Source organism: Nicotiana sylvestris, chromosome 12 (genome assembly GCF_000393655.2).
Source record: "Nicotiana sylvestris chromosome 12, ASM39365v2, whole genome shotgun sequence".
Classification (NCBI taxonomy): Eukaryota; Viridiplantae; Streptophyta; class Magnoliopsida; order Solanales; family Solanaceae; genus Nicotiana; species Nicotiana sylvestris.
In genome coordinates, this window is record NC_091068.1 from 80,221,459 (window position 1) to 80,236,586 (window position 15,128).

The 15,128-nt window shown below is 31.6% G+C and overlaps 1 protein-coding gene across 1 annotated transcript; it reads right to left on the reverse strand.

The window, feature by feature from the left end:
* Positions 1 to 661: 661 nt before the first annotated feature.
* LOC104222528 (aquaporin SIP1-1-like) lies at positions 662 to 5,373 on the reverse strand. Its single transcript, XM_009773763.2, has 3 exons — positions 4,833 to 5,373; positions 3,398 to 3,670; positions 662 to 1,036 (listed from the first exon to the last, which is right to left on the reverse strand). Exons 1-3 carry the CDS (start codon positions 5,124 to 5,126, stop codon positions 872 to 874), a joined length of 732 nt encoding a protein of 243 aa, XP_009772065.1. The 5' UTR covers positions 5,127 to 5,373; the 3' UTR covers positions 662 to 871.
* Between the last annotated feature and the right edge of the window lie 9,755 nt (positions 5,374 to 15,128).

The following is a 15,128-nucleotide window of genomic DNA, read 5'->3' on the forward strand; positions in this document are numbered from 1 at the left end:
AATTTATTTTAAAAAATATGATTTAGGTGAAATGTGATTTAAAGATGAAAATATATTTGGACATAAGTTTTCAAAACATATTTCACTTTTTAAAAAAAAAAAAAAACATGAAACATGACTTATATCCACAAGTTCTAAAAACTATCGCAAATACTCAACGATACCTTTGTCAATAACATTCATTATATTATCACAAACCATAGTCCTGAACATAAATATATTTGGTACAAAATTATCATTATGAACTACATAATACACTATCAGATGACCGAGAAGGCGAAACAACATTGTTACAAAATAATAAATGATGGGCTCTTTTATGAAATACAAAAGTTTGAGACAATTTTTAAAAAATGTAACAATGATATTTTGGGCCAAATTTGGGATTTGAGTTTTTGAAATTTGCCAAAATGTAGATAAAATCTATGGTCAAATATGTATTTGCCAAAAAAACTCCCAAATATATTTTAGCAAAAACTATGGCGAAAGGGTCCTCAATAACTTAGTCCAAGGGCAGAGTCCAGATACGATCCTTGTTAGACTTGATAAAATATGGAAGCACTATTGAAAGAATTATCCAATTTAATTCTCAAGAACACCACTAAAACAGAACGAAGGAAGCATCTAAAAAAGCATAAGAAAATATTCAGGGGCATCCAGCTTTTGGACAACTCAGTTTTTGCACTAATAGTTGCTTGAATTTGGATCAATGTGAAAAAGGGGATTTATTAACAATTCCAACAAATCCAAAAGGAATCGATTATGATTCCACATTAGAAGTTAAAAATGGCTTTCAGCTCTAAGGGCATACTTCAACCACATTGCAACCTAGTTCAGTGAAGTAATTGAAGCAGCGCGAAGGTGTTCTTTCTCAATTCTTCTTTGCCTTCTGAGGCTTCTTCTGCTTTACTGGAGGCGGAAACAGAGCACGAAAAGTCCATGCAGCCATTATTGCTCCTACGAAGGGACAGATCCAGTAGACGTAAAATTGCTCCCATGTGTTGTGCCAATTGTTTATGTACGCCCAACCAAATGCCTGCAAACAATCAGCTCAGTTACCAACCCATTAATAAAATATGCAGGCAATAAAGGAAAAGCCCATAAATTGCTACAACAGTGTCTATATGTATAGCAGCATGTGTCCAATAAAACATTTACTACCCTTGGACTTGACGTGAAAGAGTTTCCATTTCGGAACTGACACACTTTGAGTTCCTCTCTAAAAATTCAATTTTTACATATTTGTAATTACAAAAGAAAAGGTTCAAAAAATGATATAGGGGGAGCGTCTGTGAAACTAAATTTAGTGTACAAATACGGATAGTGTTCAGTTTATCAAAGAATAGAGCTAACAATATCTCATCTAACAGCCACCAGTAGCTATTATTTTGGAGTATCAAAAATAGTACAGAAAGGGATAATTTGATGATTACTTGCATATGACATTGATATTGAAGAAAAGAAAAACTTCATTCCCTGCAAAAGCTAATCTCTCCTAAAATTCAGTGTCCTACAGCTAGTCGTCAAGCTACACAAATTAACATGCAAAAGGTAATACTTATATGCAAGGAGAACTATTTAAGTTCAAGGTAAGGCATAAGATACCCAATTAGGAAACTAACGGTTATTACAGAAAATGCAGGGTCATGTGGTTAGCTTGGTTGGTCATCTTTACTAGATTCTTGGACTGAACTCATACCCATCCCACAAAAAAGAAACATTTGAGATTTGCAACAGCAGAAATGACTGCAACTAGTCGTTAGCCAGTAGAATCAATGCAAATAGAGATCTAAGATTTGCATGACATAGATACCTAAAGAAGGCAACAGTAAAGCGCAGCCCAGTGCAGCAAAGAAATATGATTGCTTAGATCGACCCATATCGCAGTTTAGGTTAGAGGACAAATGGTACGTAATGTTTGTCTAAATCCATTTTCCATCATTATATTATTCCATGACAGTTAGGCAAATACATGCATACACAGGGTTCAAATAGTTAATGTTCCATAAATTAAAACAGTTCAGATTGAAACACATATGTTCCTAATATTTTGTTTTTTTTGGGACTATGACCAAAGAAGTCATTCTTTGCAATGTAAAGATATGAAATACTGAGTAAAATGAAAAGAGTTTATAGAGAAATTAAAAGATCGCATCTAAAAGCTAAAGTTTCTGCTCATATAGAAAGTTATTCAACCAAATAGCAAGAGATACACCTTGATGACCATAGAAAGCTCCTTTTATTAACAATCTATGCAAATCAATTTCAGAAGAATCTGGCATCACGCTCCAACCAGCAAACCATTACTAAACCAAATGGAGCACATATCCATAAAATCATCCAATTTTTACCATAACTTACATTCCCAATGTTACAATAACCAAAGATCACCAAATATAGATGCTATAATTATGTGTATTTCGGATAACAAGCAAATAAAAAACATAGGTTCAACATGGAAAAGTCACCAAGAAATGACTCAACTCTAATTAGTCCACTTCCAGGCAAATGAAATAGGTCCAAGCCAAGGAAACTTTCGAGGCAGGCAAAGGATGAGATTTAAGATGGGACTGAAGATCTATTCAGGTTCCAAGGCAGTAATTTGAGAGTTGAAAGGGTCTTGTTTCCAAGAGAAGTTAGCTTACAGGTATTGAAACAATAGTGATAAATTAACAACTTTTAGTCTTAGGCATCTCTTGGTTTAAAAGAATTAGATTGAACTTCTACCCCTTCTATTGCAAGCATGCCACCAATTTTACCTCAAATCACAGGAACTAATTCTGGCTCACTAATGTCAAGAGAAGATGTAACTTTCCAATTGAGAAGAAGCGAGATAATAAGTAGGCTTCATGAATAAAGACAGTCGAACACAAATGCACAAGAGAAGTTACCAAAAAGTTATACATTCTGTGTATACATTAGGGACAAACAAATGGTGCTACGTCAGTCTAGAGCAGCAGAGAAATTCAAAGGTTAAATAATACAATAAGCTCCAAGATTTACTACAACAACAACCCAGTGTAATCCCACTAGTGGAGTCTAGGAGGGTAGAGTATACGCGGACCTTATCCCTACCTTCAAGAAGGCAGAGAGACTGTTTTCGGTAGATCCTCGGCTCAGGAAAGGTTTAAGAATGACAACAATATGCATACCAATCGGAAAACCGAAGCAAAAATACAAAACTAACATTAGGTACTGTAATCAGAAAGCTGAAACAAAAGCAACAACAAGTAATAACAGAAGTCAAGGGATACGACAATACACAGACAAGACAATGCTCGGCTACCTATCATAACCCTTTACCTTTAGTCTCAACCTTCATACCTTTATTCTCAACGTCCATACACGGACAATAAGCTCCAAGATTTAAGAATGGAAAACAAGAGCTAGTACTTACATTGGCGGGATTCATAGACGGTCCGGTGTATTTTGAACCTGTAACTACCATGGTAACAGTTGACATTGCAAGTAACCAATTCTTTAGAAGTGCATTTCTAGGACCCCTCAGTACAATAAGAAAGACCAAAAAGGTCATTATGAAAGTCAAGATCCCCTCAGCAATGGCTCCGTTATGCAAGTCAACTTTCAATGAAGGTCCACCTAGCATGTGCTTGTACTGCGTAGGAATAACCTCCAATATCGCCAATGCACCAGCAACTGCGCCAGCTGCCTGTAACAGTACCCAGACAGTTAAGAAATATTTTCCAAATATCAAGAATCGGATGGTCATTCTTACAGGTAAATTTTTTCTCCTTTATAATTTTTCTGTGGTGTCAATTTGAAGCAAATGCATTCTTAAACTGAAAGTTTTAGCAGTTATTTCACGGAATTCGTCAACTTTTAATGAAACAGTGTTAAATGTACCATGAAATTAAGCAACTTTAGGTGCTCTATCTTATTGAACTCTAAAAATAATAATTTATGTTCTTAAAGGAAAATCAAACACCGCTAATGTGAGTTTAGCATCAGAGATCTCATGCATAAATAAAAAGGAGGGAAGAGGTAGGTTAACGGCCAACTTTAGACAATTACAACGTGATGAACTTTCTAAATAAACAGATTTCCTTCCACCATCCACTAGTACAATAGCTGTCTGCCATAATTATAGGCACCCAGGCTGACAAAGTTTAGCAAAACCATATAGATAGCGGGCTACACCTAGCTTAGCCTATCCAATATCAGGTTGAGAAAGAGCTTCTTTTTTGCCGATATTCCTTTCTCTGTATAAAGTCAAGTAACCCCATTCTCGGGCAGAGCCCGTTGTAAAATTATTGTTTCACTGGAATGCTTGGTTGAGAATATTCTCCTATTAAAAGTAACTTTTCACGCTTATAAGGTATGGCTACAACCAGAATGAAGCAGTTCATATTGCCTATTAATTATTGAAAAAATATTGCCTTTTCCTTATAAAGAGGTAAGTACATCTTTTTAAGGTTTCATATAGCCAACCCCAACGAGTTCAAACTGAGGCTGAGGCAGGGGGCGGAGCTAGTAAGAGGGAAGGGGGTTCAATTGAATCCTCTTCGAAATATTATACTACATAAATATTTTTTTTATTATATATAAATTGTTGAATCCCATTGCCATCAGGGAAAATTCTAGCCTAGTGGTAAAGAGGATTCAAAAGATATTTTATGTCACAATATCAAATTCCAACTTTGACATTCTAGTAATAAAAAAAAAATAATTGCTTATGTAAATTCCTGGCTCCGTGACTGGGCTTAGGGATTGATTATTATGGAAATTAAAACTCTACTTTCATTATTATTCAAAATTCAAGTACGTAAGAAGTGGAAATTACAAGTATTGAAAAGCAAAAAAGAAACAAAAACCTGAGCAGGAAATCGAGCGGCAACAGAGAAGAGAGAGTCGGTTCCAACACCGGCAGCATAAAAGGCGGCCGTACCAGCAGGATTAAAAGCGGCACCACCCAAAGCGTCACCAATAATCCCAAACACAAAAAACAGAACAAAGAGAAGAACAGTAGTAATAAACAGAGTAGTGATTCCTTGAGCAATTCCAAAAGCAGAAGCAATTAGGTAAGTGAAAACCCCAAGTGTTGATGAACAAAATACCCACATCGATGTCAACACAAAATCAGCCACTGCTGCTTTTACAGCACCCATTTTGATTTTCAATCAATCAATCGACTGTAGAAATTTGTCGATGCTACTGAATTCTAAGATGATGATCAACCTAATAGTAATAGGGGATAAGGACGTATATAAATATAAATTGAGGGATTCATTAGAAGTATATTTGGTAGGAAATTTGGTTTCTTATGGTTGTTTATTTAATATAATACTCATATTCTATTTTGGGTTTATCTTGATGACTTGGATAATGATTTGTCCGCTGGAGTTTCGCTGGAATAAACTACGGAGTAAAAGTATTCTTTCTTTTTATTAACCATATATGGTACGTGGAATCTTTTTTTTTTTTTTTTTTGGATTTAAATTTGATGTTCGGCATTCACTAATATGACTATTTTACTCTGATTAAAAATTGATTTGGCATACGGTCAAATTCGAGCTTGTACTATGGTGCAAAGTCAGGTTGCCGAGCTCGAGACTCAGAGACCGATTAAGATCGAGACCGACCAAAACCAAAACTGACCAAGATTGAGATCGGCCAAGATCTAGACCGAATAAGATGGAGATCGAGGGAAGATTACTGGAGCGAATAATGGAAAGACGAAATATTCGCAACGGGACGAGTATCACGGCGCAAATCCAGGCACGTATCAAGAAGAGACCGATTAATTAGCCAATTATGGGATTTCTTACTGTATTTAGAATTGTACCAAGAGTAAGACTCCCCTACTATAAAAATGGGGTCTGATTTTTTGTAAACATTATCATATTCACGCTACATAAAGCAACATACTATTTTTCTCTTAAACTTTCATTATCTTGTTATTTTGTTCTTGCATCAACTGAATCTTCACTCGGTTCAAGGGTGATCGAATTCGAGGGCCAAGGCTATTTGATTCCTTTGGTTTGCATTTACTCTTTTACAATTAATTTCAATATCAATTTGCATATTTTTTTTTTTTTGAGTTTGTACCAAGTAAAATAACTTGTCCTTAAAACCACAATATAAATTTAATTGTTATCCATTTTTAGGGTAAATAGATTTATAATGAAAACAAGAGTAAATTACTCTAAACACTTCTACAAAAATGACTCAGTTACTTTTGCTATATTGTAAAATCAAATCTAAACTGCTAATATGTAAAAGAGATTCCACGTGATCATTTATTAGAGGAATTCTATTTTAATTTATGAGGTTCAGAGGTTTAATTTTGAATATAGAGAACGAATCCGTGACGATGTAAACTAATATTGATGAGAGTCTGGTGAGGATTAGGACATTAACATGGTATTGGCTGCTTTTAGTGTTTTAAATATTCTATCAATTTTATTTTATCTGATAATGTTCATTATGTTGGGACTTGACTTGAAGGTATGAACAAACTTATCATCATGGTGGGACTTATTTATAATTTTATTTTTAACTAGTAAACGAACAATAAATTTTTGAATAGGTTAAAAAAATTGATTTTCCCTCATGTTTCTGTTAAAAAACAAAAGAGGGAAGGAAGAAAATGCCAATTTTTCACTTATAATTAATCGTCCTGGCTACTGGACAGTATTTCATCTTGAAGAGTATACGAACAAGTTAAAATTGTACAAAATGATCTAAATAAATCAACTTTTTGAGTATGTTATTATATAACTTTGGTGAGAATTGTGCGATTGAGACCGGAAGGTGTACTAACGTAAAATTAACCCGGTTCATAAGCTATTGTATGTAGGGGCATAAGCACCGTGCTTGAAGCGGTGTCACGTAACACCGCTTTGTTGATTTTTTTTTTTGTAAGTATAAATAATAAATAAAACTAAAATATTAGTTTAAATATAAAAAATAACCCCGCTTGCTATTAGAGTAATTTATTCATTTGTTCCCTTCTTCAAATATTGAGCTGAGTCTGTACGTATGAGTATGTGAACAAGTATGGATCTGGCGGTGGTGAAAGTGCTTGATCAAAATAAGTTGTTAAACTTGCCATCTTTGATTATCAAGTATATGGCTAGAACAACCAATCCATCAAAAAGAAATCACTACTAGAATTCTGGGAAAAAGAGACCGTAAAAAGCGACCAACTTTGGTCGCTTTTTGGCTAAATAGCGACCAAAATGCGACCAAAAGTGCCTGGTAGCTATATTGATGGTTCCTTTTATTTAGGAGCCAAAGTTGGTCGTTAATTAGCGACCAACTTTGGTCTTTAAGCTAAATGGACTCATTTTTCCGGATATTGACTATAGAGACCAACTTTGGTCGCTTTATTAATTTAATAATATAAATTTGACGATCAAAGTTGGTCTCTAAATAAAAAATACATTATTTATTTATTTATTATTAATCACTAAAAAGCGACCAACTTTGGTCTCTAAACCAAATATTATATTTTAAAATCTGGAAACTAGAGACCAATTTTGGTCGCTTTTGTATTCAATTATTTATTTATTTTATTAAACTAGCGACCAACTTTGGTCCCTAAATACATGGATTTAATTTATTTTTTAAATATTAGCGACCAACTTTGGTCGCTATATCACCAGAAATTTTATTTTTTTAATGAAATAGCGACCAAGTTTAGTCGCTTTTTGTAGAAATCTGGGTAAATAGCGACCAAAGTTGGTCGCTATTCTCCAGAAAATTATTTTTTTAACATGAAAAGCGACCAAATAGAGACCAACTTTGGTCGCTTTTCTGTGTATTATTTTGGCAGAAACTGCCTGTTTTTGCAGCTACACCATCTGCGAGCCATACCAATTTCCTAAATAGGCATTTTATGCCAACAACAACAACAATAAAAAGCAATTAAAAGCAACAAAGAATAAAGTTCAATAGAACTAACACATTAAGCTAACAAAACTAAGTTAACGCTTATTACAAGCCCATTCGAACTAAAGAGAACTAACACAATAGTAAATTGGTATGTAAATTAGTTCTAACACAATAGAACTAACACAATGTAAATTAGTTCTAACACAATAGAACTAACACAATAGTATATAAAGTACTGAAGGAGTGTTCTTTCATCATCCTCGTCTGCAAGTTGGATTGCCTCGCTCGGTTCATTAGGTGGTTGACTGCGTATGAATTCCCCCACGTCAGATGTGAAGCGAATTGAACCTATATGAAAAATTATATTGAATTAATATTTCAAAATTTATATAAAAGCAAATCAAAATATTTAATGAAAAGTAAAAAATTTACATGTATGTAGTCGAGGCTCGACCCTCCTTTCTGAATCAGTCTCTTTCTTCTTCTTTACAATACGAGTTTCATTGAATAGCTCATCTTGCTTCATTGGCATCATAAAGTTGTCTGGTAGCTTTGGTGATTATCCTCGTGGTACTATTACTCGAGATGAACTTTGATACAGAGAATAACTTGGATACGGTACATGACGGAGTGTGTCTTTGATCAATTATTTATCTCATTAGCTACAATGATAATAAGAAGGCAACGACATGTGTTTCAAAAAAGTGATGGTGTAGGTAGGATTTAACATTTCCTAAGTAGATAAAAGAGGTTATAGAGAAATTCTGTACTTCATTTTCCATGAGGAAAAGAAGTTTGATTGAGAGTGACAAGGTTGATGAAGACGGATGGTTTTCCGTTGGTCGTTGCAGTTCCCATAAAACGTGGATCATAAGACTTTATGATGACAAAGATTATAGGAAGTTTTGTGCTCAACTTTCTTCCAAGTCTGATCCGTACAAGCTTAATGTGATATTGGATGATATTTCTTCAGATTCAGACAATAATTTGACCGACAAAAGTATGGAAATACTCTTAAAAAGAATTAAAGGTAAAACGTTTTTCTTGGTCGAGAAGGAAGCTGAAAAATATTTTACCTTTAATTCTTTTTAAGAGCATTTCCATACTTTTGTCGGTCAAATCATTATCTGAATCCGAACCAATATCACATTAAGCTTGTACGGATCAGACTCGAAAGAAAGTTGAGTACAAAACTTCCTATAATCTCTGTCATCATAGAGTCTTATGATCCCCATTTTATGGGAACTGCGACGACCAACGGAAAACCATCCGTCTTCATCAACCTTGTCACTCTCAATCAAACTTCTTTTCCTTATGGAAAATGAAGTACAGAATTCCTCTATAAGCTCTTCTTTTATCTACTTAGGAAATACTAAATTCCTACCTACACAATCACTATTTGAAACACATGCCATTGTCTTCTCATCATCATTGTCGCTAATGAGAATAACAATTAAAGGCACATTCTGCCAGGTACTTTATCTTAGTTATTCTTGGTGGAAGTTCCATTGCATGTCTAATAACATCATCAACCTCTTCTACAAAATCCTCCCGCAATCTAAAATTCCAAAACATAAACCAAAATTTCAATTCATATCCTAAAGGTTCAACTCATACCTAAAAGGTTCAATTTATATCCTAAAGGTTCAACTCATACATAAAAGCTTCAATTCATATCCACAAAAGTTTAAGTCATATCCTAAAGGTTCAACTCATACATAAAAGCTTCAATTTATATCCTAAAAGTTATATTCATATCCTACGAGTTTAAACTTAAACTAAAAGTTCAATTTATATCCTAAAAGTTTCAACTCATACCTAAAAGGTTCAATTCATATCCTAAAAATTCAACTCATATCCTAAAAGGTTCAATTTATATCCACAAAAGTTCAAGTCATATCCTAACGGTTCAACTCATACATAAAAGCTTCAATTTATATCCTAAAAGTTATATTCATATCCTACGAGTTTAAACTTAAACTAAAAGTTCAATTTATATCCTAAAAGCTTCAACTCATACCTAAAAGGTTCAATTCATATCCTAAAAATTCAACTCATATCCTAAAAGGTTCAATTTATATCCACAAAAGTTCAAGTCATATCCTAACGGTTCAACTCATACATAAAAGCTTCAATTTATATCCTAAAAGTTATATTCATATCCTACGAGTTTAAGTTCAATTTATATCCTAAAGGTTCAACTCATAACTAAAAGGTTCAATTCATATCCTAAAAATTCAACTCGTATACTAAAAGGTTCAATTTATATCCTACAAGTGGGCGACTCGTTGTACTCAAACAAGAGCCACGCAACGATTCGCTTAAGGCCTTAAACATTAACATTGTCTTGAACTTTAAGAGAAAATCCAAATATACTATCATGTGTCTATATTAAATATCTACCTATAAACTAATCAAGATTAAACTAAAAGTTCAATTTATACCCTAATATATATCTACCTATGAATCAAGTCTTTGACGTTAAATTAGTATCTATTGCTTACTAAAATATTGAAGGAGAAATACTCAATAAAGCCTAGCCTAAATATTCAACCCATACCCTAAACCCTAGATTTCTATAAAATGTTAAATAATGATAAATACAATCTAAACCCTAGGTTTCTATAAAATACAATGTTAAATAATCAATTGAAACACTAATTCTAGGTTGAAACAATAAACAATTGAAACACTAATTGAAACCCTAGGTTTGTAATTCTAACCTTGAATTTTTAGGAGGTGGAGAAGGAGAGACGCAACAGCGGCAGAGGCGACGGCGGCAGTTGAGCGGTGGTCGTTGGTGGCGTGGGTGGGGCCTGGTGGTGGGAGTTAGAAGGGGGGTGGGGTTTGAGTGTGAGAGAGAAAAGAGGGATTTTGGGAATTTTTTAGAAAGAATGGGAGGGGATCCCGGTTTTGAGAGTTATGTAATTAAAATAGCGACCAACGTTGGTCGCTATTTTGGTGGGTAAAACAGTTTTGAATTTTTAGAAATAGCGACCAACTTTGGTCGCTATATTCTGACTGTTTGACCAAAATAGCGACCAAAGTTGGTCGCTATTTCAAAAAATATATATATATATATATAAGTTGTATTCGATACGCTATTACCTAATACACTTATAGTTAGTGCATAGTATAGCGAGTATATATATATATATATATAAGCTATATTCGATACGGTATTACCTCATACACTTATACTTAGTGCATAGTATAGCGTTAGTGCATAGTATAGCGTAAGTACATATATTATATATATATAAGCTATATTCGATACGGTATTACCTCATACACTTATACTTAGTGCATAGTATAGCGTAAGTACATATATTATATATATATAAGCTGTATTCGATACGGTATTACCTAGTACACTTATACTTAGTGCATAATATAGCGTAAGTATATATATTGTATATATATAAGCTGTATTCGATACGGTATTACCTCATACACTTATACTTAGTGCATAGTATAGCGTAAGTACATATATTATATATATATAAGCTGTATTCGATACGGTATTACCTAGTACACTTATACTTAGTGCATAATATAGCGTAAGTATATAGATTGTATATATATAAGCTGTATTCGATACGGTATTACCTCATACACTTATACTTAGTGCATAGTATAGCGTAAGTATATTATATATATATATATATAAGCTATATTCGATACGGTATTACCTAATACACTTATACTTAGTGCATAGTATAGCGTATATATATATATATATATATATATATATATATATATATATATATATATATATATATATATATATATATATATATATATATATATATATATATATATATATATATATATATATATATATATATATATATATATATATATATATATATATATATATATATATATATATATATATATATATATATATATATATATATATATATATGTATATATATATATAAGCTGTATTCGATACGGTATTACCTCATACACTTATATTTAGTGCATAGTATAGCGTGAGTACATATATTATATATATATAAGCTATATTCGATACGGTATTACCTAGTACACTTATACTTAGTACATAATATAGCGTAAGTATATATATTGTATATATATAAGCTGTATTCGATACGGTATTACCTCATACACTTATACTTAGTGCATAGTATAGCGTAAGTACATATATTATATATATATATAAGTTGTATTCGATACGGTATTACCTAGTACACTTATACTTAGTGCATAATATAGCGTAAGTATATATATTGTATATATATAAGCTGTATTCGATACGGTATTACCTCATACACTTATACTTAGTGTATAGTATAGCGTAAGTACATATATTATATATATATATATATAAGCTATATTCGATACGGTATTACCTAATACACTTATACTTAGTGCATAGTATAGCGTAAGTATACATATTGTATATATATAAGCTGTATTCGATACAGTATTACCTAATACACTTATAGTTAGTGCATAGTATAGCGTAAGTACATATATATATAAGCTGTATTCGATACGGTATTACCTCATACACTTATACTTAGTGCATAGTATAGCGTGAGTACATATATTATATATATATAAGCTATATTCGATACGGTATTACCTCATACACTTATACTTAGTGCATAGTATAGCGTAAGTACATATATTATATATATATAAGCTGTATTCGATACGGTATTACCTCATACACTTATACTTAGTGCATAGTATAGCGTAAGTACATATATTATATATATATATATATATATATATATATATATAAGCTGTATTCGATACGGTATTACCTAGTACACTTATACTTAGTGCATAGTATAGCGTAAGTATATATATTGTATATATATAAGCTGTATTCGATACGGTATTACCTCATACACTTATACTTAATGCATAGTATAGCGTAAGTACATATATTATATATATATATATAAGTTGTATTCGATACGGTATTACCTAGTACACTTATACTTAGTGCATAATATAGCGTAAGTATATATATTGTATATATATAAGCTGTATTCGATACGGTATTACCTCATACACTTATACTTAGTGTATAGTATAGCGTAAGTACATATATTATATATATATATATAAGCTATATTCGATACGGTATTACCTAATACACTTATACTTAGTGCATAGTATAACGTAAGTATATATATTGTATATATATAAGCTGTATTCGATACAGTATTACCTAATACACTTATAGTTAGTGCATAGTATAGCGTAAGTACATATTATATATATATATATATATATATATATATATAAGCTGTATTCGATACGGTATTACCTCATACACTTATACTTAGTGCATAGTATAGCGTGAGTACATATATTATATATATATAAGCTATATTCGATACGGTATTACCTCATACACTTATACTTAGTGCATAGTATAGCGTAAGTACATATATTGTATATATAGACACACACGCCCGCTTCGTAGTACTATTCATCCCTTGTATTACAAAAGTATTAACGACTTACATATATTATATATATAAGCTATATATATATATATATATATATATTATATATATATAAGCTGTATTCGATACGGTATTACCTAGTACACTTATACTTAGTACATAATATAGCGTAAGTATATATATTGTATATATATAAGCTGTATTCGATACGGTATTACCTCATACACTTATACTTAGTGCATAGTATAGCGTAAGTACATATATTATATATATATATATATAAGTTGTATTCGATACGGTATTACCTAGTACACTTATACTTAGTGCATAATATAGCGTAAGTATATATATTGTATATATATAAGCTGTATTCGATACGGTATTACCTCATACACTTATACTTAGTGTATAGTATAGCGTAAGTACATATATTATATATATATATATATAAGCTATATTCGATACGGTATTACCTAATACACTTATACTTAGTGCATAGTATAGCGTAAGTATATATATTGTATATATATAAGCTGTATTCGATACAGTATTACCTAATACACTTATAGTTAGTGCATAGTATAGCGTAAGTACATATTATATATATATATATATATATATAAGCTGTATTCGATACGGTATTACCTCATACACTTATACTTAGTGCATAGTATAGCGTGAGTACATATATTATATATATATAAGCTATATTCGATACGGTATTACCTCATACACTTATACTTAGTGCATAGTATAACGTAAGTACATATATTATTATATATATAAGCTGTATTCGATACGGTATTACCTCATACACTTATACTTAGTGCATATTATAGCGTAAGTACATATATATATATATATATATATATATATATATATATATATATATATATATATATATATATATATATATATAAGCTATATTCGATACGGTATTACCTCATACACTTATACTTAGTGCATAGTATAGCGTAAGTACATATATTGTATATATAGACACACACGCCCGCTTCGTAGTACTATTCATCCCTTGTATTACAAAATTATTAACGACTTACATTTATATTATTTACATAGTAAACACAAAAGTGATTTTTAAATTTGACCATATAGAGACCAACTTTGGTCGCTAACTTTAAATGAATTTAATTTAGCGACCAAAGTTGGTCACTAAATGTACATGAATTTAAATTAGAGACCAAATTTGGTCACTAAAATTTAATCAGATTTATTTATATTTTATATAATATTTAAATTAATAATAAAAATTGTTAAACGTTAGAACTGGGTCCCACATTGGCGACCAACTTTGGTCGCTAAATTTTGAATTATATTTATTTATATTTTATAAATTTTTTACATAAATATATATTTATTAAAATATTATAACTGGGTCCCACTTTAGCGACCAAAGTTGGTCGCTATCTTCTTATCCTTCAGTTAGCGACCAAGTTTTAAATTATATATATTTATATTTTATAAGTTTTATAAAATAATAATAAAATTATTAAAAAAAAAAATTGTGTGGGTCTCACTTTTGCGACCAACATTGGTCAAGCAAGTCTGACCAGTCCAGTCAACAGTTTAACTAAATTTGCGTCCAAATAGCGACCAACTATGGTCGCTAAATTATTTCAAATATTTTTTTTATTATTTTTGGTAGTTTGGCGACCAACTTTGGTCGCTTTTCTTAACAGACCAAATTTGGTCGCCAATATTTGGTCGTTTTTTGGCCGAATTCTAGTAGTGAATCATGTACATCCAAATGTAATATGGATACCAGATACTGGTGAGAAATCAAAAAAAAGAATAAGTTGC